The 27,264-nt window shown below is 43.5% G+C and overlaps 2 protein-coding genes across 5 annotated transcripts; one reads left to right on the top strand and one right to left on the bottom strand.

Moving 5' to 3' along the window:
• Positions 1 to 567: 567 nt before the first annotated feature.
• LOC117140069 (serine/threonine-protein kinase phg2) lies at positions 568 to 26,993 on the bottom strand. Of its 2 annotated transcripts, none has more exons than XM_033302816.1 (6): positions 26,569 to 26,993; positions 8,799 to 8,882; positions 6,720 to 6,822; positions 1,992 to 2,253; positions 1,518 to 1,846; positions 568 to 1,437 (listed from the first exon to the last, which is right to left on the bottom strand). In XM_033302816.1, the coding sequence occupies exons 2-6, from the start codon at positions 8,825 to 8,827 to the stop codon at positions 1,228 to 1,230; spliced, it is 933 nt and encodes a 310-aa protein (XP_033158707.1). In that variant the 5' UTR covers positions 8,828 to 8,882; positions 26,569 to 26,993; the 3' UTR covers positions 568 to 1,227. The 2 variants fall into 2 exon arrangements, with proteins under 2 accessions (XP_033158707.1, XP_033158705.1); XM_033302814.1 differs by lacking the exon at positions 26,569 to 26,993 and adding an exon at positions 7,107 to 7,894.
• On the top strand, positions 15,833 to 17,420 carry LOC117140070 (importin subunit alpha-4). Of its 3 annotated transcripts, none has more exons than XM_033302817.1 (2): positions 15,833 to 16,248; positions 16,304 to 17,420. In XM_033302817.1, the coding sequence occupies exons 1-2, from the start codon at positions 15,940 to 15,942 to the stop codon at positions 17,330 to 17,332; spliced, it is 1,338 nt and encodes a 445-aa protein (XP_033158708.1). In that variant the 5' UTR covers positions 15,833 to 15,939; the 3' UTR covers positions 17,333 to 17,420. The 3 variants fall into 3 exon arrangements, with proteins under 3 accessions (XP_033158708.1, XP_033158709.1, XP_033158710.1); XM_033302818.1 differs by having other exon boundaries at positions 15,940 to 16,239; positions 16,304 to 17,332; XM_033302819.1 differs by having other exon boundaries at positions 16,154 to 16,243.
• Positions 26,994 to 27,264: the final 271 nt, after the last annotated feature.

The following is a 27,264-nucleotide window of genomic DNA, read 5'->3' as shown; positions in this document are numbered from 1 at the left end:
GATAATTGCAACAAAGGAAAAGTTTCCACCAGAAAAGTAGACAACACTTTGACAACGAACACGAGAATGTGGCTGCGGATAGGGGAAAAATGGGGAAAATCGCCGCTGGCCAGAAAGTTTGCCATTGCGAAGATTTGCCACAACTGAGGCAAGAAAAGCAAAAAAAATGTGTTCGGGATAGCTGCAATTAAAAAAGGGATTACGATCCTGGCCAGACTTTCGATTTGCTCCTTTATCTGCCACCACCCGCCTGCTGGCTTCCTTCCTTCCTTCCGGCCTTGATTTTCTTTTCGCTTTTCGATTAAAAGTTTAGCAAATTAAAATTGTATAATGACGGTGATTAGGCCAACAACAAACGACCTGCTGCAGCACAATGTGGCCCAATCGCGTTGAAGGCGGCTTTAAAGAGCATTGAATGCGAAATTGTGTCGCCAACAAATAATTAACGTGTGAAAATTCATTTCAGATGCCAGCTGCCAGTGCACAAAAATTTGCATAATGAGTGAGAGAGGCGAAATGGATTGTTATTACTCGTGTTCAGTGTTTTCTTTTTTATTGTTTCTCTGCGTTTTTTTTTTATTATAAATTAAACAACTTTATTTACTCAATTATGTTACGGTACTGAATTATTTACATTTTTGGGTCGATTTTCGGTTCGTGTCTGTTTTGCTTACATTTAAATATGCATTTCAATTTGGTATATATTTATTTATGCTTAACAGTGGGAAGCAGCAACAACATTTAACATAGAGTTTTCCTTACATGGAATATTATATAATTTTTGAATTATATTTATAGGCTTGCAGTTGAAAGTGCTGAAAGAAAATTGAAAAACAAACATTCACGACTGAACAATTTTTTGGTCAAATTATTCAAATTTAAAAATGACAATTTATTATGTCCACTTAAGTGTTCGAATAACCATTGAATTTGCAAAAGTCCCCGACATTGCTATAACTTTAAGCACTTTTCCACCATTTTTATGGCTACATTTCGTCAATGCACCAAACCAACAAATGGGGACAACCAAAACCCGAACTAAACTAAACTAAACTAGATATACTTTCACCATTTATCAGCTAGGCGTTTCATTTGCAGTGTCTGTGTTTTTCTTTTTCATAGAGTATCACATTTTCTCGGTATCGGTTCGATTCAAGCAAAACTATTTTGCCGCACCAGAACTTAAATGTAATTTTGTGCTACCAGTTGATCGATTTCCTCCATTAGCTACTGCTGCTGCTCCGTCTCCATGTTCTTGGCACGCAGATACTTGAGCAGCATCTGCAGCGAATCGTAGGTATCGAAGTCGTCGAGATTCCGCCGCGAGGATGACATGTTGGTGGGACGGGGCATGGCCAGTGGGACGGGCAGCAGTTCGGGCATCACCGAGTGGTGGGTGATCAGGGCCTTCAGGCTGGAGAACTCCTTGCGGAAGCCCTGAAAATACGCCAAAGTATTCCAGGTTGATGGTATGTAAATATATTGATGAATTAATGAGAAAATTCCAGCTTTCTCACCTTGATTTTGTAGCCCCTTGGGGATCGTAGGATTATGTAGTTTGCTATTTTTGGCCCAGGTGGCGAGGGTACGCGCAGTGTCAGTGCATAGCATCCTGGCTTGGAGCTGCTCTTCCGCACGAGAAACGCACCTGGGCTCTTGCTTTGCAGGACCTCAACGGCTATGTCTCTGGAAATGCCCGCCTGGTACCAGCAGGCATCCTTCAGCTCGAGATCCTCCTCATCGGAACCCACATTTCCAAATGCGTTGGCCAAACTGCTGCACCGCTGGCCACCGGCACCCTGGTTCATCCGCAGGCGATTGGCAAAGATTTTCGGACTGGAATTGGCTAGAAAAATATAAGAAGATTTGGTAAAGAGTTTAACAATCATATTATGTTATTATGTTAATGTTATATTATATTATGTTAATCATTTCAAACAAAAACTTTATCCATAAATGTAGGGATGTAGATGCTAGAACAAAACACTTACCGCTGCTCGTTTCCCTTAAGTAGCGCTTCTTCAGGTTGAACTCGTTATTGTCGTTCAGGTTAACGTTGTCCAGCATCGGGATGGCTGTCAAGGATTGGCGGCACGAGTCACCGAACTTGCTGTCGATGTAGGAGTCCTCGTTGATGTAGCCATTCGAGTACACCGGCTGGATGTCCAGCGGTGCGCTCAAAGGGGTCATGTCGCCCACCAGTGGGCGTGACTCCTCGTTTTGGCGCAGCAAGCCCATTGTCAAGCGTTTGACCTACAGAGAAAGAAATCATAGATATAAGAATCAAATTAGTTTTTATTTCAGTATCTTAACAGTTCTTCAAATCTATTTCCATTTTTTCTTCACTAAATCAAATCTCTCCATTAAAGAGTCATATGTTTTTTCAAGTGTAGACCCAAATCGACTTAAAGTTTAACGAAATCCGCCGAAAAAAGGGATCAAAGACGATGGCAAAGCGTTCAAGTGGCAACAAAATTAACTACAATTTAAACACCTTGTAAGCCGACAAGGATCAGCAAAGGATGCTGCAGTCAAGGGCAACGGCTGTGTGGCATGGACGTGGGCGTCGACCGTGTGAGGTGGGTGGAGAGGGCGTGGCCCGCAGCCACAGACGGAGGCGGAGCAGAAAAAAGGCAAGAATTTATTACCGAGAACCGCAGCGAGACAAAATGCTGGCAAAATGCGCCGCGCCACAAAAGGCGGACTGCGAACTGCAGGCGAAACTTTTTTCGGGTGTGCACTTAAACAGGAAACGGATGCTTGGACTAGGCATTACCGGTGGGTGAAATGCGAGATGGTTGGGAGGAGGTGGCGGCAACTGGAAAAAAGCGAAGAAAGAGTGCAAAGTGCACAAGGAACAAGGAGAAAGGCGCATAAATTCGTGGCAGACTCTCGTGTCGGCTACTCTACCCCCACTCCGAGTTCCTTTATGGTACATTGCCACCGTCTAAAATGTTGCATAGCAAATGGCGGCCCTGGCATTCTAGGCGGAAATGTGCCGCAGGACTCGGGACTAAGGACCAGTAGCAATGGCAGTGGCTGCAAAAAGAATGGCGAACTATAGTATGTAGAGCAAGTGTTGAGTTGTGGTCGGGAAAATACCAATCGACTGGGTAATGCCCTTGTAAATGCAAACTTCAAGAGTGAACTGAGTGAAAATGCATAATAAAACTGCTTCAAGGAGTAAATCGATTCATAAACATAACTTAACATGTTGAAATACCTGAAAAACAAAAAGTATTTTCGATAAACTGTACGTTTTAGGGTATTCTACAGAGGTATCCTCTATACGCTCTCTTTTCAGTGGGTAACTAATGATAAAACCAGCGGCCGGCGATAATTCAGATGCACTTGTGCGCCCATGTTGAGATCGTGTTATCCTTGCCCCTTCGCCGGCATTTCGTCCTGCTTTTCGGGGTCAGTGGCTTTGAAAAAGTCTGCTGGCGCTTGTAGAATAGTTGTCTGCCCGAAACTAGACTACAGTCTAGTTGGTAGCCTCGCTTATTTTCCGCCACCCAGCCCCATTTTTTGTGGCATAATTTAAGGCGACATTGACAATGAGACGGTGGCTGGCGGAGGGTTATCCTTGCTACCTGCTTTTCCTGCTCTGGCGGCAATTGTTTGCCCATTGCTGCATAATTTGGGAAAAAGTGTGCTCCTTACGCGAATAAGAGAGATGAAGGCCCCATTGTTTGCATATTTCACGGTGCATTGCTCACTGATTTGCGGCCATGTTTTCGTGGGCATGTATTTATATTGTTGGAGTTGAGTTCTTTTCGCATGCTCTGTATTAAAAAATGGGGGCCTGTTTCAGGTGTTTACATTGCGTGGCAGCGTGTTCCCTTGCCCCATTTTCTTTTATATTTACTTTTCAGCTTTTGCTCATTTCTTTCCTCAATTTCAGACTAAATATCTTGGCTTTTTGTTCCCCGACTACACTAATTACCCTGCTCGTTTAATGAACTGCCAGCTAGCTGGACATTAGTGGCAGCTGTTGCAAAGCCAAAAGAGGCGGCACGTGCTCGACCTCCCCGCCCCCGATACCAAAAAAATAAAAAGCCAACAACGAACACTTGCCGCAAAATGCTCAACATTTATGCAAATTTAATAAACTGACTTGCCAAAGGATAAGGAGCCAAAAACGGGGCTAAATAAAAGGGCAAAGCGAAAGTCGAGCGAGTTTAAATCAAATACACCAACTGGCGGTGGGCGTGTGTGTATGTTTGTTTTTCCTGTGTGCTGATGTAGATGGGTGGGCGTGGCCCACAAAATATTATTTATGACATTCGAGTTGAAAATATATTCCGTGCACACATGATACATGGGTAGGCGTGACGCAGCCGGATCGCAGTACGGAGTCAAACCAAGTCAAACCCAGGGACCAGCCGCATGTGGCAGCTGATAGCTGTCGCTCAGAGTGGGTGAGTGGTGCACTTAAATAAAAAGTGCCCAACGAGAGCTATAATTGCCTTAGGTAATCAAGTGTCTTCTAAAACAGAAATAAAGCAGCCTTGATCAAAGGTTCTGAGAAGTGGTTTCATAGCTTTCTATAGTTTAGTAATGATAGTTTTAATGACTTTCACATCCATATAAGAAATTTTCTGGCAGTGTAGCAAGGAGAATGGGAAGTCAGGTCTCGTTTGCCGTTGCAGTTGCAGTTGCTAAACAAACATTTAGCGGCGCCGAGTCAACAGCATCGATGCATCAACGCCAGCGGAGAGCAGAGCGCCCTGACAGACAGTACGTCATTTCCGTCTAAGTCGGATGTCAGTGGTGTAGGAAGAGGGGCAGGATGTATGAGGGGTAAGGGAGTTCGGGGTGGAGCAGCAGGACGAGTGATGCCATGGACAAGGATATGCGGGTGATGTGGCACTCAGACTGAGACTCCGATTCAGACAACCGACAGCAAACTGCATAATGTGGCAACGCATTTGTCTTTGACTCCTGCCACAAGAACGACCCCCTACTACACACCCCCCTTTGCCCACGCCCATGTCGAGGGTCGCATGTGCAGCAGTTGCCTGCTGCTTTATTTTGCTTATCTGAAATTGAATCAGCCAGCCAAGCAGACGACGACGTCGACGACGGCTATGGCAAGTTGCCTGTTGGGCACAATTAGGGAAGCATCACGCCCCTCTGCAAACGCCCCCGACCCCGCCGCAGCCCACACACCACATTTCTGTCCCGCCCATGGGGGAAGCAAAAATTAATTTGCTTATCGGGCCGCACCCTGCAACAGAATGATGTTATTGACAGGCAGCAGCATGTCGAACCACAAAAAAGGGGGCTCAAAAAATAAAGAACTATGCAAAACAAAAGGATATGCCTGCCGTACCATGCGGCGTATGCGTGTTATTTGCTGTTGCCGGCGAAAAATGTTTATAGCCGAAATTGATTTATTGACAAAACAAGGGAAGCGCGCGCTGCACAGGAATATGAAAAATACCAAAAGCGAAAGCACAAACCCTTTTCTTTTTTTTTGCTCTTGCGTTTCTTTGTTTTCCGACCTCGAACATATGCTGAATGTTTTGGGGGTGGTAGTATGGCTATATATATGGCTACGGTCCTTGTATTGACAATATTTATGGTTTACCATTAGGGCCAACTGATTGCTTTTCGCTTTCGATACGATTTCAATTTCTCAGAGTGTTTCAGAGCTCGTTGCTGTTGGTGTCGTGCGCCGGATTCGGATTCGAATTCCCATTGATGTTTCAGTTTCGGTGTGTGACTTGGCCTTGATTCGATTGATTTTTAGTTGCATCGAACTGGGGGTAAGCCCCTCACCATCGAGTCGGAGGCCATTAGTTTACAGACGTAATCACCATAATGCGCAATCGAGTCGCATTGCTGCCATAAATAAGACAAACACATAACGCATACGCAGCGTGGTCGAGTGCCAGCGAGTCTCTCTCGTATGAATAAACTCGCACGTACTTATCGCATAGACTATGCTCGACTGAGCACAGCTGCCTCGACTCCATATCTACATATATATAAAAATATATATATATATATAGAAAGGGGAACTCACACACGGGCATGAATATTTAAGGCGTTGAATTTATGAAAACAACGTGCCGCTGGTAGAGGAAAAGGCTAAAGTTTTGCATTGCAAAACTTCTGCCTCGATCTCGCCCATCACGTGACAAAGAACACGGGCAAAACATTTGATAAACATTTCGCATGTGGGCAGCCCTTCGACTCCTTCTACGTGTTATGACAAAGACAAAAAAGTTGAAACGGAAAAGCCGAAAAAATCCAGCAGGCAATCCAGCAAATGGTCCGTAAGGACCTCAAGCATTGTGGGTCCCAACTTGTCTAAACTTTTTCGCCTTAAAAGGCAGCTTAGCTACCGCGAGCGGGAATACTGTCTGCCAATAATTCATAACAAAGCGTTGAAAATTCAGAAGACATTTGGGCCACTCCTTCTGCATGGGGAAAATGGAAAACCAATATACGAGGTCCAAGTGTTGGCGCACCCTTATCAAAGTCAAACCCATCAAATATGTTTGATCTTCTAATGCAGGGCAAAATATTTGCCATCTTTTGGCAGGAAAATCTCTTGAATAATCCTTACACTACGAAGAAATTCCAGCTTTTCGAATGTCCCTTTTTCACTTATACAATTTTTCAGGATGTTTCCTTTTGTCCTTCTGGTATGTTATCTTAATGCTTAATTCTATTCTATTGGGTTTATGGTTTTTATAGTTTTTACTCACCAAAGGAGGCTTGTCTGCCAATCGCTTGCAGCTGTTTAGTTCGGTGGGCGAATTGTCCTCGTCGGAGCTCGGTGTTTGGGCCACCTTCTCGTTGTCATTGCAACTAAATAAGGAGTTTTTAAAATTCTTATTAGTTATGTATAACATTGGTGAAAAAAATAAAGGCTCTGATTAAAACAGAAATATTAAAGTCTTGGCTTTGTACACCTTTTAACAAGTGCAAGTTACTTTAGACTTAAATATTTTTTCTAATCACTCCATTATTTAATATATTATATAGATCTGTGTTTATTGAAGTGTTCTCTGTGTCGTGTGCTTTTTAATGAATGTGATTAAAGCATTGATTGGAGGGATCTACATACACGAATCGCCTTGAAAACTACTCACTTGAGATTCGCGTGCGTGAAGAGTTGCAGTGGGCGGCGTCGTCCTAGACTCGCTGGCGAAGGGGGCGTGGCCAGACTGGTCTTGCGGCTAATTGTGGCGAGTGGTGATCTCAAAACGGCCGGATTTGCCACTCCAGCTGGCTGGCGATTGCTGCAGGATGAGGATCGAAAGCGTGCTCCTGCGCCAGTTAAAACGGCAGCCAAGTTGGCAGCTATGCGATTGTCGAATCGGTTGAAATACGAATTGGAGTTTGTATTGGAGTTCGAGTTGGGGTTCTGATTCAAATTCCGATTTATATTTGCGTTTGGATTCGAGTTGGAATTGGAATTGTCCGCCGTGGGCGAGGAGTTGCTGCTGCTGCTGGTGCTGCCATTTCTGTTGCTCATGGCCACCGATGTTGCCGCTGTGCTCGCGGTCGTCGATGTAGCTCCTGCTATTATTGTGCTGCTGGCGCTGGCCTGGTCATAATCCAAATTATTGTTGGTTATCATTGTGGCGGCCTCGCTTTTGGGCATTAACTTTTGGCAGCGGGTGTTACTGGCCGACGCTCTGAATTATGTGCGCATATAAAAAGCGCTGCGGGCGGCTTTTGTCGCACTGCGTGAGCCCGGCAGGACAATTCAGGACATCAGCAGCGAGTTCCAGTCACCACCAGGACGAAGCTCGGCGCGGCCTTTTATTAAATTTGACTAGAGTGGGTGGCAAGTGGGTGGCGTGTGGGTGGTTGGCCAGCCGCAGGGGTTCACTTGCTCTTGCCGTTGCTGTTGCTGTTGCTCCACTCGGAATGACTGCAGGACGAAGGACCATGAACGACGACGATTCGCAGATTTAAACACAGAATTAATTCAAGCGGAAATTGGCAACGCAGGATGGGGATGGTTTTCGAGGGGGGGTAGTCGCACAAAAACCAAAACAAAAATCGAAAGCGTGAAGCATAAACAAAAACGGCAAGTGAAAACGCAAATGAAAACGCATAGCAAAGAGAAATATTGAGGGGGAAAGCCACAAAAATGCACATAAATAGGGATAGGAAAATGGGGAGTGGGTGGTTTAGGTGGGGCGGGTATTACAAGGGGGATTTATCAGCCAAGGGTCGCAGCCATGACGTCACACCATAAAGCGCATAAATAGCAGGATTCGCAGGATGTTCATGAACATGGTGATGATGATGATGGTGATGGTGTTGTTGAAATGTTTTTGTTCGGTGGTTGTTGTGATTGTAAGGGAATACATGATTCCCATATTGTAGTGGTTGTTGTTTTTATATTTTTGTTTTGGTTTTACGTTTCCCATTTTATGCGATTTTCGATTACACAACGATTTTCCACATTTCACATTTTGCAGTTGCAAGGGTATTTTTTGTTTTTCGCCAATTAGTTGCCAATTTTGCGCATAAGTTCGATGCCAATTTCGATTCGTTTGGTTATCATGTTTAAAGGCCAAATTTCATGTAAATAAAAATGGAGAAAGTGCCAATTTTGTAGAATGTTTTTTGGTTGTGCGCTTTTCAAATTTGCATTGAAAACTGCTGGGGAAAAGCGAAAGCAATATTGCAGAATCGATTTTTTAACATCCGGTTTAAATTTTTCGACGCAGTCCGAAAGCGAGTTTTCAATGCAAATCCGTGGCTAGTTTTTCACATTTTCATTTTCTCTCCGGTTTTTGCTCTACTTCTCGTATTGATTTACTCACATTGGTTGGGGGGCAACCAAACTTTTCATTGGGCTTTCCTCTAGTCGGCCACGTTCACAGATGCAAGTTGAGTCCGTTCATGAGCTGCAAGTAAGGCAGAAGGAAGATTTTGATTTAATTAAAATCAACTTAAAGCAGCGCCCAAGTGTAAGCACATGTGTGGCTATGTGTGTGTGTTTGAGCGAGTCTGTTCTATGGCAATCATTAGACGTTCATAGTCAACACCTCATTAGGCGACTAATCAAGCGTGAGCTGGGCACGAAATAACAACCAGTTCAGTCCACTGGCAACAGATTAAAGGAGCCCCGTGGTCCCCAGGATCAGCAGGAGGAGAGCCTGGAGGAGGAACACGGAACACGGAACAAGGCGCCAAGCCACAGACACTAAACAAAACCAAAGCAAATCATCAAGATTGCAGTGGGCGGTGGAGCCAAATTCCAGCTGGAGATGAGAGCGTTTTAGCCCCAAGAGCCCAGGACAAGCTCGAAACTAAATTACTGCACGGAAAATAAATCTAAAACATGCTTTACAAGTGCAGAAATGGAAGGTATTTCCAATTCCCAATAATGTTAAATAATAACCTAATGAATCTGATTTCATGATTTTGTTTACCTACTAAGGCCAGAGATATAGATTAATATTAGATATTACGCAGATTTTTTCTCTGTGCACTGCTCGCTGGCAGGGCAATGAAGTAAACACGGAGACGATGCCGCAAATAAAACGCACAGATTAAAGGATGCCCGGGTGAAATGTCTTCTTAATTACTTCGTGGAGTCCAGGGCCTGAGACTGCGAAGGATAAACAAGCCGTGCTGGAGTTGTTGGCCGGGAAAAAGGATCTGCCGTCTGCATGGGTGGGTGGTTGAGTGAGGCGTAATTGAGAAGTCGCCGGGCTGGGACTCCGAATTGGGATTGGTTCGGGCTCAGCTCTCGGGTTCCTGCGTCTGCAGCGCAGTTTAAGCGGAAGTAATTTAATTAATTACAAATGAAACGGAAACACGAGCAAAACGAAGGCGACGGCCATTCCGGCTATTTCCCTTCAGAATGCATCGTGTGTCGATTGTGTTTGCCTACTCGAATGGGGCAAGTCCGTAAAACAGGAACAACCCGAAAACACAACGAACAACAACAAGTGCCACCCAGCCCAATTCGGTTTTTCTTTCTTTTAGCATACGGCCAAACTGGGAGAGGCCTAAGCGTTTTCCAAAACAACAGCGGAAAAATTAAGGGTCCAGCCCTCCAGGCTTCCCAGCAGAGCAATTAAATTTTTCTATGCCCCAGGACCGCAAACTATTCGATGTTAGAGTGCACATAGAGAAATTCCTTTGTCTAGTTATGATTTCGATATTTTTGTATTTATTTTTTTATGCTTTTGCTGGAGAGCTGAAACTCTATGATCTATAATAAATATAATAAATAAATAACAAAATCTTTAACAGAATGGTAAGCTCTTATTTATTTAAATGTCTGCTGTATTTGCCTATTATTTAGTTCAGTGTATACGCACACACATTGTGAGCGCACGCACACATTGGCACACGCATTAAGCACAGCTCATTTGCATTGCGGTTTTAATTGGCAGAGGAACGCGGACGAGGGGAGCGGGGATACCGGGCTATTACCTCTGACCCCAGTCAGCTTGGTTCGCTGGCAGGGCTTACAAGGATAATGAAAACAATTTAACGACTCTCCCGACAATTCACTGGAGCTGGGGACAGACGGCAAACGAATCCTGGTTAAACAAATCTTGAATCCTTTTTGCCGCCTCTTGCATTTGCGTTTGCCATTAATTTTTATCACCACCGCTTTCTGCCAACTGCCCAACTGAATTTTGCGTGTCTGCGCACAATATTTTCAGATATTTTTTGACATTTTAATAAAAATATTTTGCGTAGCAATACGAAAAGCAGAGCAAAAAATAATAAAAAGGCAGTTAGCAGAGCGGACAGGCGAGCTGAGTGATGAATCCTTTATCCCCTCACTGGCTTAATATTATTTTAACGAAGCGGATTCCTGCGGAGCATGATCACTGGAATGAGGGTCACTTTTAAGCCCTGCTGATGGCCAGTAATTAAATGCTTGACATGCCGTTGGGTGTGAGGTTTGGCGGGGCGAGGATTAGCGCCACTAAGAGGATGTCTCGACTGAGTGAAAATCCTGAACATAACCGAGTGCGAAAGTGAAAAATTAATGACGAAGTCCTTCAGAGGTCCTCGCCACTCATTTCTCGCAGTGCAGCCCCAGAGGTAAATTAACGCCAACGCTGGCTTTATAATTATGGCATGTAGCCTAGACGATTGTTGAGCTACAGCCGTCATTTTGAGTTTAAGGGAGAGTGGGATTGCTATTAAAGCAAATCTGAAGGAATATCAATTTCAAGGGTATTTAATATTAAATATGCCATTTAGACTCAAGAACATTATTTCCTAATTTCCGAAATTCGGTTCTTGACTAACCGGAATTAACAGTTTATTAAAGCGTGAATTGCATCCTGTTGCTCCTGTTTATCCTCCCCCGCCCTTTACATTAAATATTTACAAGTTCTCAATTTGCCTAAGTGAGCATCGTAACGCAACAAAGCCGTAATAAAATCAACAAGCCTAAGCAAAAATATTTGTTTGCCCGTAAAATAAGAGGAGAGACCGCGGAAAAAGGCAAACAGCAGACAGGATAAGAGCGCGGAGTTGTTCACAAATTAAAAGAAATCAAAATCATATGAGAATTTTCAAGTGATTGCCGAGCCAGTCCTTGTTCGCATTTTTTCCTCACTGCCAGGAAGCGGGCCAACATAAACAAGCAATTTAACAGGCACTCACACACACACCCTCACATCCCCCAGAACACCACACATCCTTAAGGATCCGTCGCCAGTTGGCAAACAAACGAAGCGTTCAGGCGAAAAAAGCCAGCGGAGAAGGAAAAAAAGTCGGGCAGCCTCGAAACAAGCAAAGCGTTTTATACGCCGACATCGGTGTGCTAGTGTGGCTCCCAGTGTGTCCATGTGCGTGTGTGTGTGGCACCGCAGATTTCTCTCACCGTCACACATAGTAACACACCCGCACTTGCACACACACACACACACGTGCCAGCCGCAGCCTTAAAGTATGCCGCAAGTTTTGCCGCTCTTTGTTAATGAAATTTTAATCAAGCTGGAAGCGAAAAAGAGTTTGCCAACCAAGTTTGGCGAGCACACATGCCGCACTCCTTTGCTGCGGCTCCTTTTAAAGGGAATTTCCCTTTTATGCTCCGCCAAATAGCCGGCAGCTTCATTAGAGACGCCTCGGTCCACGCTGCGTATGCGTAATAATTTATTTAAAATGCAATTCGTTTATGCCAGACATTAATCATTCCGGCGAATGCGATAAGACATCGAGTAAGTCACGTTCCGAGGTCGGCTGCATTTATTAACAATTTGCGTCATAAATAAAATTGAAAAACATTCATAATGTCAATGGCGGCGAACGCAGAGAACGAGTGAAAAGTGAGTGAAAGACGTGAGAGCATGAACTGATGGCAATTTCATAAATTACACCCAGTTGTGGAGTGATGAGGGAGGGAAGAGGCGGCGTGGATGAGCGGCTGGTTTACATAAATTAGACAACAAATTTCCCAGGAAAATGGGAACAACGCGCTGGCAAAAGGTAAATCACAAGGCGGCCCCAAAAATGACAACATTAAAAGCAGCCAGGTGGGGTAACGTACTCCTAAATGGACACTGTAAGAAAATCCAGTATACAGTATACTGGACTCATGTATTGATGTACAACTTTCTCTTTACTTTTTTCCCAGTGATAAATTTGCGAAAACACTTTTACTTAGAGCCTTAATTCCCTGCCCATTTTTTCGTGGTATCAGGCCAAGTTGTTTAACATATTTCTGTTTTGCTCTGGCTGTTACGCCTTTTCCTGGCCGAATTCGAGTGAATAATGTTCGCTTAGCACGGCAAATAATTATTTCTCGCTTACTGCCAACTGGCATGCTATTTGGCAAGGGCTTTAAGGATAGCATTCGGTCCTTTTCGCCCGCCCATCGCCACCCACTTGGCAAGCCCCCCGTTTTTGGGGTCTCCACTTCATTATGTGAATTTTGAAATTGTTTTTTCTTTTCTTTTTGCCTCCTCACTGTTGTTTCATTGTGTTTTTTGCTGCGGGGCACAAAAACACCAAATATAAAAAAAGAGACTGAAAAAGAAATGCCAACACGTTGGCTTGGCTGAGCAACCCCTCAAAAAGGTGTTGAGTTGAGCTAAATTACAAAAAATTGCTGCTGTTGTTTGTGTGCATTTTTCTTTAATGATTTGAATATGCAAAGCGCGCCGAACGAAGCGAATGAAAAGAATTTTAATTAGTTTTGGGAATGTTTTTCGGTGCAATTAAAGCCAAATGCCAGCCAATGCAATAAACAAAACAATTATTATTCTCGGATATTTGGCATTCGAAATTCTCCATACTTTGGCTTATGGAGGCAAAAATGATTGGTATGCCTTGTGCACAATGGTTGGTTAAATGCTAAACTGTTTTCAAAAATAAAAACAGCAACAAAATATGCATGGCGCAGCGAATCGATTTGAGAAATCCGCATCGAATTGGCAAACAGCATAGAATTTTCCTTTTTCCTTTAGGAAATGCCGGAGAAAAACAAACCAGGCCAAGATGGCAATAAGGAACAGAAAATGTCCGTTCACAAGGATTCCTCTACCTTGCTTTAAAAGGACAAGGAGAAACTATTTTATATATGTATTCGAACAACGGAATAATTCGACTACCTTTCGTCCGATGTCTGGCCAATGTCCCATGACGTCCTCCTCCCCTCGAAAGGAATAAATGTTCAAATCAATTGAAACGTTTTGCCAAAGCCTCACACCCAGTGTGAATCCACCCCCGATATGAATCGAAGGAGCTGGGAATGGATTCCTGGACAGCTTAAGGCGGCGATTTGGTTAGCCTCCGAACAACAGAAAATCGATAAGGGATGCCAAGGAATGTCAACTTGTTTTGAACTAGTCAGTCAGGCAGGCGGGCAGGCGAGCAGGCCCAAGGAAACCAGATCCTGTCCCACATTTGAGAGCAGAGCCGGAATTGGATAGTAGTCTATACTACACTATATACGTATTTCTGGTCCACAAATCGACAGAAGTCGACGGCAATAAAACGCCATTTGGTCATAAAAATAGTCGAACGTTGCTGGGTCAAAGTGAATGCGACAACTGCCCCAAGGGGAGGCAGTGGAGTTTGGCAAATGCCCCGAGGAGCAGGGGTTCCTGGATCCTGTCTGCCAGGGCAAATTACGAATTTTGCATATTGCCTTTCTTCGTTGGCCTTCTCTCTGTTGGACGGCTGTTCCCTTGCCCCTTTGGCCCATTAGTCATTTTGGTGCCGGGCGAGTTTGGCCAGAGACTACGACTACGGCTTGGTGTGTCGCCACTTTGCAGGATGAATGACCCCGGCATAGTTGCTGCCACTATTCCGCCAGCCAATCCACTCCGCATCACCCCGCCTCGGAAAACCTCGGCTGGCGGAAATTGCGCACACGTCACAGGGCGGCAATTTTCATATAACCGTCGGCAATTTTCCTACTCCTTTTCTCAAAAATAGAGAAATATCGAATGCATATTCGCATTTTTTAAAGGTGAGATGAACTTGGTTCATTTCATTAAATATATATTTTAATCCGTGAACATCCGTTACGTATTGTTACGACTGATTTATTTTTGCTGATTTAACGCTTTCGAAATGATTTCTTTCGTTAATTAAATATTTGTTTTAAACACTTCAATGCCCACCGTGTTTAACCCTTGTGCCTTTCTGCATCGCATAAATTCACGTTTAATTGATTTTCGCAACCAAATGCATCAAAAATTCATGCGTGTGCAATTAATGACATTACTGGAGCTCTTGGCCAGAACGAGGTATTTTTTATTCAATAAATTATAGTCATTATCATTATTAAGCAGCATGAGGAGCTCTCTTCAAAATGCCGAGCATTACCGTAATGCGTGCTCTACTTAATTTTTAATCTCAATGAATCCCATGAAATTGACATAAAAACTAAAATTTCATTTCATTAAATGTGTGAAAACATTTGGAAGATTGTGATTTTTAGACAAGTGCATTGGCGAAATCACTTCGAAAGTTTGTGCATTTTCGGATTAAGAATAGATTTATTTGGTTCTTTTTGTTTGCCTTTGCCTTTAAGTGGGTCTCTTTCCTATCACCTGCCACTCCCACACCATTTCCGCCCCTTTACCCATACCCACTCACATTTACCCACATGTAGGTCAAAAATGGCTGAGCACAAGCAAAAGCGTTGCATACCTTCGGGCTGTCAATTTATTTTTCGCGCTTCGCATGTTCTTGGGCCATGTTTTTCCGATTCTCCCGCGCCTGTTTTTGCGTCCTTGAAATTTATGCGTTCGACGCAGGCGAAGCGCCAAGTGTTGAGAACATCGGAGATAGGCACAAGTGCCACATGGCATGTAATGCGCTCATTATGCTGCTGTACCTACACGAATATATACATACGTATACGTATATGTATCTACATATAGATGGATGCCACATGCAAAGGATGCCTACCGCATTTCGCCCTTGGAACTGGGCCAATGTGAACGGCATTGTCTTTTGGGTCGCCTCCGACGGAGAGATAATAACAACAAATTATTACACTTGCCGAGGGACCTCTATGGTGGAGCAATGGGATGGGGAGCAGAGGTCTTTACTGGGGTAACTAAATTAAGCATATCGTTGATAACTCAACGCAGATCGGACGGCATGCGATAAGGCATAGTCCTTTATCCTGGCTGGCTCTTTGCCAGCTCATGCCCTTGGTTGAAACAGGGTGGGAGGCCTTCATCTCTGCACTGCAAAAAAAATTTTGCAGATTCTGTTTGCAATTCAAACAGAATGTATATAACATCAAATCATTTCAGTTTAGAGCAAATGTAACCATAATATTTAATTTACATATCATAGTTATACAAAAAGTTCCACTTATCAAAATAGTTGGCGAAAGTGATTCAGTTAAGAAGGCTCTGCCTTATTTGTTAAAAAACACAACTTTGTCGGAGACGAAACACAGCAAAATTTTCCGTACAACAAAAAAGTTTCCATACTAAATACCAAATTTTCCATACAAATACAATGCAGAAGCGTAAACGCCGCTTCCTAGAAAAAGGGCAAAACTTGATGATGTTGCGGACGCTCCGATTGGAAAAAGCAAAAAAGGCTGAGCAGCAGAAAGAGCTGACTATTAACAATGCTTTAACCAAATGCAAATTAACCTCCTCGGAAGTTGTTCCCGACATCAATAATTTACTTAAGAACAATACGATAGGAAACCTGGTGGAGTCCCTTGGCCACGGAAATAAGAACAAAATTCGAGCCAACGCCGCAGATGCTTTAGCCCACATAGCCAGTGGCTCATCGGAGCACTCAAATTTAGTGGGTTCGGTATTATTTTCTAGCTTATTGCTATAAATATTCTATTATAATTAAACTCTTGCAGATTGCGAAGGCTGGTGCCGTGCCACGATTGATTCGCCTTATTCAGTCACCCGATCTTGAAGTCTCGGAAATGGGTATATTGTGCTTGGGGAATCTCTTGCACTTTGCTCCGAACCTCCGTGACTTTATGATAACAAACGGAGTTGTGCAAAAGCTGATATCTATTATTCAGGCTAAAAGCACTTGCACTTTAATGTTGAGTCATGTAACCTGGGTTCTAAGAAAACTGTGCATAAGCTCGCCAACATCTCGACCTGATAATGTAGATGAGATCGCTCAGGCATTGAACGTTCTATTGTACAACCCAGAGGACAAAATTCTGGAAGACGCACTTATGGCAGTGCGTAATTTGGCCCATGAAAATGAAACGATTCCTATGCTACTTGACTTAGGAGTTGTACCCAGGATCATATACTTGCTGGAGCATCCGAACGTCTTGGTTCAGAACGCCGCTCTGCAAGCCCTAATAAATATAGCAAGTGGATCCGAAGAGCAGATTCAAGAGTTGCTCAACAATAATCTTTTGCCCCATTTATCGGCTTTGATGTCCAATAGTGATCCAGATATTCGCTGTCATGTTCTGAGGATTTTGCAAAACGTCGCTGACGGAAATACGTTCCAAAGGCAGGCCATTATGAACGCAGGTCTCCTGCATAAAATACTGGAGTGCCTAAAAGGTGATGCGATTCCATTAAAATCTGCAGCTGCCTTGACAATCAGCACACTGGCTATCAATAAGGACAAGAATCTTCTGTACTACCTTATGAGACAGGGAGTAATTCCAGAGCTCTGCAATTTACTCTTGAGCCAGGAAACAGACATCATATATAATGTGCTCGATATGCTGAGCACCATGCTAGATGTGGACCCATCTTTCTTGGCAGAGGTGTCCGGCATCATCGAATGGAGTGGGGCTCTAAACAATATCAGGATGCTCCAAAGCAACGAACATGAGGAAATCGCCGTAGTGGCACGTAAAATCATTAGTAGCTACTTTCCCGACAAACCAGACATCGCAACTAAATTCTAATGTGTTTTTATATGAATTCACATAAATCATACCTTTGTACTTTTCCCTCCCAATTCCAAAAATTTTACTATATAAAATGATTTTATATTGAGTATAAGTATAATATAAAATGATTTGGACAACAAACTCTTTTAGTACGGCCATGGCCTTGAAAAGAGATGCTTAAATACTGGCCGAAAAGGAATCCGTTTTATATGTATAGTATTTTTTGTGTAGGTTCCGCATCAATTGCACTTCCTCATGAAAAACAAGTTTCGTGCGAAAGCCAGATTATTGCAATCATAAATTTTTATGATTTTCCCATTGGTTGCAGCTCGGGGCAAGAGGGTGGAAAGTGTGGGTGGGAAAACGTTCCGAGTTGCGTGGGCGGCGTGGGAAAAGTGCTCGCATACCGCACCGAATTTTATGTGTATTTAATAGCCTTGCAGATATGATGCAGAAAGTTATTATACCCAGCACGGCCAAGTCCTTCCATTCCCGAAGCAATGCTGTAGGAAACCGATAAAGAAGGGGAAAATAAGCTATATATACTTATAAATTTCCCCATATCAGCGGCCTGAGTTTGTGTTTTTTTGGCGGACATTAAAATGAAATTTAATATAAACTTAGCGCCAAATGACGAGGGCCGTAAAAAGCATATTGACATTGCCACAAGATCAAGCCATCCCATCCATCAATCAATCAATCAGGCCTGACACCAGCTGTGGCAGCCGCAAAAATGTATCCACAGGACTGTGGTGGCAGGTAGGATGATGCAAAAAATGTAATCTAATCCAATTACTCAACACTGGCAAACAAGGGGGGCAAGGATTCCAGACCGGGCGCTAATGGACGAGTCCCCAAACATGTCGGATATCACATGTCTACAGGAAAGTTAAATAACCGCGGGCAATCGCAAAGTATCAATAGCCAGGAAGAAAGAGTGCGGATATGGCCAAAGCCACATCATCAACCCCAACTAAACAAACGAATGCGTTTGATTATTAACCAACAAAAAGCCGGGTGGTGGTAAGAGTGCAAATCCCGGCCCAAAACCAAGGAAAAGAAATTGAAATTCATGCGCATTCGGAGGGTTCTTCCTATGCCTTTGTTAAGGCCACGGGGCTTACAAGATGGAATATCTTGTTGGGTTGGGCTTGTGGCCCCCATTGCCTACTATTGACGAAATTATCATTTCTGTTGCTTCAATAAAACGACAGGCCCGAAACTAATATGGTTTCATCTTTAGCCCCCAAAAGAAGCAGACTTAGGCATGAAATTGAAAATGTAACAAAGGGAAAAGTGAGAGGAAAATGGGAAGGGAGGAATATGTTAGGCTGATTGGATGGTGAAACCTCCGATGATGGTGATGAGGTGACATAGGGAGGAAAATCGCAAAGTCTGCAAATGAATTTAGACAATACTTTTATGCCAGCCTACCACCGACTTATCGAGGATTTCATTTCACTTTGCCCAACCAAACACCTTCAACTTTCACTCCTGGCAATCGAATGGCAATTATGCCCGCCCATAGTTCAAATATTTGCCAGTATTTCACCATCGAAAACCGATGCCTGATGCTGACACCGAATCGGATGCCCAAGCCCCGAACCGATTATGCAAATTTGTCCGGGTTAACGATTTCATTAAATGCCAGAACCGGCCACGCCTTATCACCCAACTGCCCCTGCGGTCTGGCCAACTAATTTCAATATCATCCACCGCCTCCAGGAGCTTGCATTAATTCTCACATTTAGCCCACAAGCCGCAGGAGGCGTGTCCTTGCTGATAAACAGGCACATCGGAGCTTCCGTTTAGTCTGCCAACTCTGGACTCATAACAAATCCCCCAGCACACAGGATGTCCTGGATAGAAGGTAAACCGGGCGGACACATGGGCGCAAAACTGAGCGACAACCCAGCATCCAAGGGGTCATTTTGAAGCGTATCAAAAAGGGACAACAGTTTTATAAACTAGAGTTTTGCAAGCTTAGTCCAAGGAAATCCCTAAGGGCGGGGGAGGCGACTAAGGAACTCTGTCTGGCCAGCATATTTATAAACACATTAAAAACGCTTCACTGGAAAGCACTGGGCAGGATATGGGAACTTGATGAGTTATCAGTTGGGAGTACTGGGAAAAGGTGATAACGAAACACAATTCAAAATGTAGAAACATATATTAAAACAAATCAAAAACAATTAAATTATAAAAGTATGAACTGAATTTCAAGCCTTTAATAGGCAATTAGTTAAAAGAGAAATTTAAGGAGAAATTTTCGCTCAGTGTGCAACTAAAACTTCTATCCTCCTTCCCCCGAAAATTAACAGAAAACAAGTCAAAGTCAATGTTTGTATATGTGATGTGCTGGTTGTGGGCGAAATCCCACAGCATGTTGAAAAATGTCAGTTGCACATGAGACTGGCAGGGACCTCAAACCTCAAGAACCTCAGCAGTCAAGCCACTGGAGTGGAGTGTAGGCAAAGGACCTCGGGCTGGGGTGCCCATCCGAGGAGCCAGTGATGAGGAATTGCTGCTACTTGCAGCTGACGGTTGTTAAGCTTGTCAACATGAAGCGACAGTAAGTCGCAATGGGACCAGGAGGCGAATAGAGCCAGGTCCTGGCGTAACAATTGAGACTACCCCATATGCAGTTTATCCCCCAAGTCCTGGGATACCTATTCCCCAAAGCTCCCCTACTTTTCCAGGTCAAGCCACATTTGACCCCGTTTTTATCTGAAAGTCAACAGTTTAAATGGCATTTAACATTTTATGGCGCGGGGGAGAGCATAGCGATTTGTAACCTTCATGTTAATACTGCAAGCCAAGTTATTTATGTAAATTACTGGCAACTGCAATGCCAACTGCTCCAGAGGATGCTGGCCAAGCTAAGGACTCCTTAACTCCCAGCGTTCATGTTTTATAATTAAGTCAGTAATTTAAGAGTGTCGGGCAAGGGAAACTTTTTTCGCTTGCAGCTTTACTCGACTGCATTCCTTGTGGCTTGCAATTTGGTTGGAAAACTTTTCGCCGTTCGTCCCTCCCTCGCATCTAAATATGGAGAGAACCCGGGACAGTAAAAAGCCGTGCGAAAAAGCGGAAATGTTAACAACTACTTTGACATTTGCCATGGCTGCGAGAGCGACTTTTCCGGGGTGTTTGTTTGCAAGTTGAAATTACTTAAGTGCCAGCGCGACGAGGCGTGTGAATGCTGCCGAATCGAGTGCTCAGTCTTCATTCTGCAGTCCAAAGTCACCAGTCCCGACTGAATAAATGAGTTAGAGAGTGACTGAAATGGCTGAAACGGAGCTTAACTTCGACCCTGGCTCATAAATTAATGTCATTGCATTAAAGCGTATTGGGGCAGCTCAGTTGCAGTGCCAGACGCAGTCGGAGTGTTTTCCCGAATAAAAATGAAAACTGTGCTGCAGTGTCGAGAGTAACACAAGTTACACAGGCCCAGATGCAGCGAAGTGTGAAGGACAAAAGGCTACAATACGCAGAGTAAAACAGGCTAGAAGGATCAGGATGAGACTTCCACATATCCTGTTTTCGAGGATTTAAATTAAGTTTTGGTTATGTTAAAATGATATAGATGCTAGCATTCATTCAAGTAAAAACCGTTAGTATATTACTATCTGTGATTATCCGAGTATTATCATCATGCTGTATCCAAAGGATACTCCTGTGTTTAATAAGAACTGAGAACAAAAAGGAAGCAGGCTTAAACTGCAGAAAAAAAAGAATGAATCCCTAACGAACTACAAATACTCTTATGCTGTCTGGAGACCTTGAAAACGTTTTATTTTCCGACGAAAAAAATGTTTTTTCTGCCGGAAGTAGTTTTTGCAAGAAGTTGGCCGGAATGTCCTGCCATCTTGACTGCAAAGCGCTTGCCTGAAAAGGAAGCCATGTCAGAGTACAACAATGTTAGTTAAATTTCGAAGCAACATTTGTTTTGTGCCAGCCTGGAAAATAAAATAGAGCTACTGACACAGTGAAAAAGGCGGCAAGAGTTGGCAACTCGAGTGCATGCATAGTGCATAAGTCAGTCAGTTGCCAGGGGCCAACATACGAAGTCGGGGTATTTCGTAGTCCTGGAATGACTTTTAGACTTATTGTTCGTTGACTTTTTGGCAGCACTCGAGTTGCCTCTTTCATTTTCATGCTCGCACTTGAAAATGAATAGCCAAGCAAGCCAGTCCTGTTTTGCTCGGGATAGAAAAATATATTTCATAAACTGTTGCAAGTTATTAAAACGTCAGTCACACTGCTTTGCGTACCTGCTGTGAACTCTGTTTTGATTTTCTTTGTTGCAGCAGATTCATCTTCAGTTTATCTTCGCCCATTTCCTTTAGCCAGACTGCGACCAGACCATGGCTCGTAATATATCCTCAAGGTATGCATTAATTACAAGGATCGTAAAAGCCGGCAATGGGAAACCTGCGCCTTGCAATGCCAGCAGACACGAACTGAAACCTCCAGAGATCCCGACTCCGTTTTACTTTGTGTTACTTTCTGCATTTTACGGCCAGACGGAGTTGGAGGTCCTTGAGTGTAGAAATCTACATATATACACTCCCTGCTCGTTCCCTTTATGACATTCCATTGTTTCGGCTCCGTAATCAGGCGGCAAATTTCGAGTGCATAGTTTATATGCCTCCCCGCCGAAATATTTGTCTCCAGCTGCAAAGGGCTTTTCATAAATTGCTCCTTTAAAATCCCGCCAAAGGGATGGGTGGCAAACAAATGACGAACTCATGTTGAAGGCTCATTTGTTTTATGACTGACGCTTAGGCAGGCAGCTGATGTCCCTATCTACTACTTTGCGTCCTGTCCCTTTCGCACTCCGGGTGTCCCAGTTATTTGACACGCTTTTTTGCAGTCCTAGCAGTTGCTCCTCAGCTGCCATTCATTACTGGGATGCAGGAGAACAGGGGGATTTACTGTATGGACCCCACGCCGCACACACTAGAATACTTATAAGCAGTCAGGCATCTATAGCATGAATTTTCACTTGCAATTTAAATAGTCGCGCATCCCTAGATATCATATTTTAGCAGTTATAAATACTCCTAAAATATTTCACAATATTTATGTTTTTTTGTTTTCTTTGAAACCCTATTACTATTTTAATATTACGTATTACAAGGAAACTCGACTTATTGCAGCCTTCCTACGTGCATTTGTATGCAAATTATAATTGCCTACTTCTCGGTGCTGGCTAAATACGAAATCTTCAAAAGGCAGCATTGCGGCTGCTTTATCAACTTTATTATGCCAGCGCCAAAAGTGGCAAAATTAACAACAACAGCGTGGTTGAAACGGTGGGGGAATGGCCATAAAGCAGCCTCTCTTTTGGCCCTTAAGACAGGACTCAACTGCAGGCCGCGACCGTTTTACGACTCACACACACAAACACTCGTGAAAACAGTTTCAATGTCTGATGCTTCCTTTGCTATGTGTGTGTGTGTGGGTGCACGCTGTGCTCCTTATTTATCTCGCTTTTGTTTGGCCCCGTTCAACCAGCCGCTGCCCTTCTTTCCACCACCGTCCTCGAAAAAGAGTGTCTTACTTTGCTCGGCTTTCTCGCTTTTTTCGCTGCTTTGGCAACTTCCAGGACGATTTTGTGTGCCTGCTTAGTACTTACGTGTACGTAGTTGTGAGTGTGTCTGTGAGTGAGTCTGCATTCTGTGCCCGTGTGTGGGTGAGTATCTCTGCGAAGTGCGTGTTCGCCAGCACTCGTGGCTGCGCGCCTGTTCCGAAATATGCTCTGTGTGTGGGTGTATCGCACACAGACACAAGCCCACAGATGCGATGCTGTGAATATGCATGTGTATGTGTGAGCCATGTTGCTGGCAACATCGAAATGTCAATTTTGGGGCCCAAATGTTGCCGAGCCGCTTGACGTGCTGCCGAGTGTTTTGATAGCGGGCCAACTAAGCCCCAGAGATTTTACTCATATGCACACAACATCTCGGCAATTTTAAGCGGCTTACGACGACGATGATGCCGTCGCAGAATTTTCATTACTAAGCCAAAGGTGAATACCTCATACTCCGAATCATCCGCACAGAACGTTCACCATTCTCCTCAAGTGCGCAGTCAACTTCAAAAGGCTGGCAAATTCTATGGGCTAGCGAAGAAGTCTCGAAGCAAACACAGATCAAATCTTATCGGGAATCATTTTATGAGCAAAATTAATACGCTTCAAGCCAACTCAAGCGGCTGGAGCGACTGGCAAATTTGTAGACGTTTTGTTGTTGCCCAGGCAACTTGAACATCCCCATCCTCGACGAGAGGCAACAATATAATGAGCCAGAGCAGGTGGCAGGAGTGGTATCAAAAGATTGATACAAAAAGATACTTTGGCACTCGAAAAAAATAATTGCTTTTAGGATAAAATAAATAGATATAAATAAAGTATAACTGCTGAATTGCATTCCTTGCAGTGTTGTGTTTCTTTCAATACTTAGATGTTTATTTAGGAAATCATTTTTCTTCAAAATCCATATAAAACAGTTCTGAATTTATGTAATTATTCTCGCAGTGTAATAACGGGCTCACGGGCAACGACATCGTCATGGAAATTCTTCATTAACTCAACTCGGGCGCTGAGAGAAAAGAAGTTTATGTTATTAAGAACATGAAGGCGTGGGCGGAGAATGATGGCAATGGTTACTATCCGTGGCGGATGGGGGCGTGGCTAGGCTGTGAAGGAGGCAGCCGGAGCAGCAGCTGTTGTTGTAGTAAAATGTGTGTTTTACTTGACAAGAAAGAGATAACGGTAAATGAATATGCAGCAATTTGCACGCCCACATAATGAGTAGGGCGATGGGGGACGGAGAGAGGTATGGGGGGGAAGCGGTAAGAATACCGCCGGCGGGCAGAGACTGAAATAATAACAGCAGCAGAAAAGCAACAGCATCAGCCGCTAAACAAAAGTCGATAAACATAAACCAGGCAACGCAGACAAGCGCTGATAAGTGTGCTACACTTTCCACAGGAAACGGAAGGCGTGGGCGTGCATGTGTTTGCTTGCATTTGTGTGTGTGTGTGAGAGGCAAAAGTAAATTAAAACGATTTTAATTACGGTTGCCAAGACGATGAATGAAAATGTCAACGATGCCGGGCGACAGCAGGTGGGCGTGGCGTAGGCGTTCAAGGAGTGAAAGAGTGCGGAAAAATGAGACAACTCCTAAAAGCCTTTCGTTGTACCGCTTGCTGAGCAGCAGTGTGAATTATGGCACATGTACAAGGCGCTTATGCACCGAAAAAAAGTAAGGATCCTTTGATAAGTTTCAACAATGATTTAAGCTACTATTTTAGTCTTCAAAATGCTTTTTAAAACAGTACACTTTAGGCCAACAAATACGTTTTGAATAACAACTCATAGGTTGCCTTAAAATAAATCTTCAATTTTATAACGACATTTATAAAATGAATCGCAAAACTTAAATTTATTCATTTCCTGTATAAGAAATTAAATCCTTTCTGTATAGTTTATCAAATCTGTATATGACAACTCTTTTTCATTCCTGTACGTATGTGTGGAATAAAAGCAGATTTTTATTTATACTCTGTTTTGTTGTCTTTAGCTACTTGACAAGAGCCAGAAGCCAAAGTCACTGCCAAGAGCAACACCAGCAAACTTTAACAAATAAACGGGCTTTCAGAAAAAAAGGGGAAAAATGGGGGAAAAATAGAAGTAGGAGCAGCAGTCGCTTCTAGCTCAAACAAACAAGCTCCATTTTTATGAGGCTCTTTTGTCTGAGGCTGCTATTCCGGCTTTTTTCCCCTTACTTTTTTTATACCTTATTAACGCTCGCTCACTCGCTTGTTTAAAATGAAAAGTTTTCGTGGCGGGCGTGAAATTTTTTTTACCCACAGCCGAAAAAAACAAGATGGAATGCTGAAAAGCCACCGAAAAAAAAGGAGAGCAGAAACCATGGCTTGCTCATTAACTTGACACGGCCAAGAGCGGCGAGGGAAAAGTGTCGCGGAAAAGCGGTGGGTGGTGAGGTGAAAAATTCGCGGTTCGTATGCAGCTGACAGGCAGCACCTGTCGCCGCTGCGGAAGTGTCGACTGCGAATACGAATGCGACTGCGGCCAACAAACCGCCGCTTGACATTTCCTTGGCGACGCTTTTCAAGGAAAATGTTGCTGGTTTGGCGAGGGGATCGGAAAAACGTGGTGGGCGTTGGGCGGTGGAAGGACGCTGCGGTTGCCTTGTGTATCTTATTTTGTGACTGCATTTAAGTGCATTTTTATGCCACAGATTTAAGTGTAAGCCAGTGGATTGCCAAAGTTTGTCCAGGGGTTTATCTTCATTAATTTCCGCAGTGCTTTTTAATGCAGCTGAACTTCGTATTAACCCCAAAAGTGTACTGTGGCAAGTAATTCGACTTGGGCACTTCCTTAAAATCGTGCCATTAAATCGAGAACAGTTTTTAACAGGCGCGTTCTGATTGAAATCCTTCTTTTCAACTGCTAGCATTGATTTAAGTTTTACGATAAAAAATCATAAAATAGGTATTTTCAACACGCTTTAATAAAAGTAAAAGGTATGTTCTTAAAATCTCATTGCTGAATTCAGAGTAAACCAAAATGGTTCTTTAATAAAAATGGTCTTTAAATGCAGTGTTTCAGGAGCAGTACATACCATTAAAATGGTGTAGTTTTATATTACTTTATTCACACCGAAACGTTTTTCTCAGGCATGCTCGCGTGCATTTCAACGCCCCGAGGAATTTAAAGTTTTTCGGAAAAGCTGAAACACTTCACTCCAAACATGTTGACAGCTTAACAGGAAGTCTGCCCCAAGAAGTACGACGACACCCCGAAAAAAGTTGATTCCTATCCTTGGAGCCCGTTACACCCCCATTTGCCGCTGATAACTTTAAGCCGAACGAGGCCAGAAAGTGTAACAGCTTTCGTGGCAAAAGTTTGCAATGCATTTTGATGTGCAGCCAAAGTGCCAAAAGGTGGCAAAATGCAGGGGGGGTGAACTCTCTGCGAATAATTATATAGAGAAGATGAAAGGCCCGGAGGCAGCGAAGCGAAACAAGAGCCTATGCAATCCTTTCAAGTCAAGGCTACTGACCTTTTTAACACTGTTTGTCAAGGACTCAAAGGGCGGACTTTGATCCCAACAAAAGGTATAAAATAAACCCAAATTGACCAACAAACCAGAGTTATATATCCAAAGGATATTTAGGATGTGGAGCCAATAATGAAATTTGTCGTGTGTCCCACTCACCTCAGTATCAATTTTTGGCGGCAATTTTCGTTATGTTCACGACCTTTGTTTGCGTTTTCGTCTTATTGCCACAATAATGCAAAGGAAAACTGGGCAAAGTTTTCGCATAAAATTCAATTACGATTGTGAACTCATAAATCGCAACACTTGGCCGCGTTTTACGATTACGCCTTTTGATTTCGAGCACGGAAAGTGTGAAACTTTTTTGGTTAACGCGGCTACTTTGTTATCACTGTTATCGGGCCACGACTCCGGCAATAAAATTACCCCGTCGCGTCGTTAAAAGTTAAACGACCCTTTGTGCTAAACTGGGGGATTTGTTAAGTTTTTATGACTTTCGACGAATTTCGGACAATGTTGAAGTTTTAGGGATCTGCCAGTTGTATACGGTTAGGTGCCTTTTTGGGGCAACCTTTGCAGTTGAAAGCGCGCAAGGAACTGTTTATCCTGGCCCCATGTGCTGGCATTTTTGTGCTGAGCCCGAAACTTGGTATCCTGCCACGAAACTTGGCATCCACAACAGCGCATGCGCTGGATTTCCTCGAAATGTGGATGTCTGGAGTGGGACAGGACCTTTCCAGTCTGCATTCAACTGGTGGTTGGCTTGCCAATCGAAGCCTCAAAGGACTGCCATATGTGCATGGTTGTCGTGACAACTTTATTTTCTCAGAAGCTAAAGGTTTCTCATTTCCTACA

This window comes from Drosophila mauritiana, chromosome 3L, assembly GCF_004382145.1.
Source record: "Drosophila mauritiana strain mau12 chromosome 3L, ASM438214v1, whole genome shotgun sequence".
Taxonomy (NCBI): domain Eukaryota; kingdom Metazoa; phylum Arthropoda; class Insecta; order Diptera; family Drosophilidae; genus Drosophila; species Drosophila mauritiana.
The sequence above is the reverse complement of the archived record's forward strand: the minus strand, read 5'-3'. Positions and strand labels throughout refer to the sequence as shown.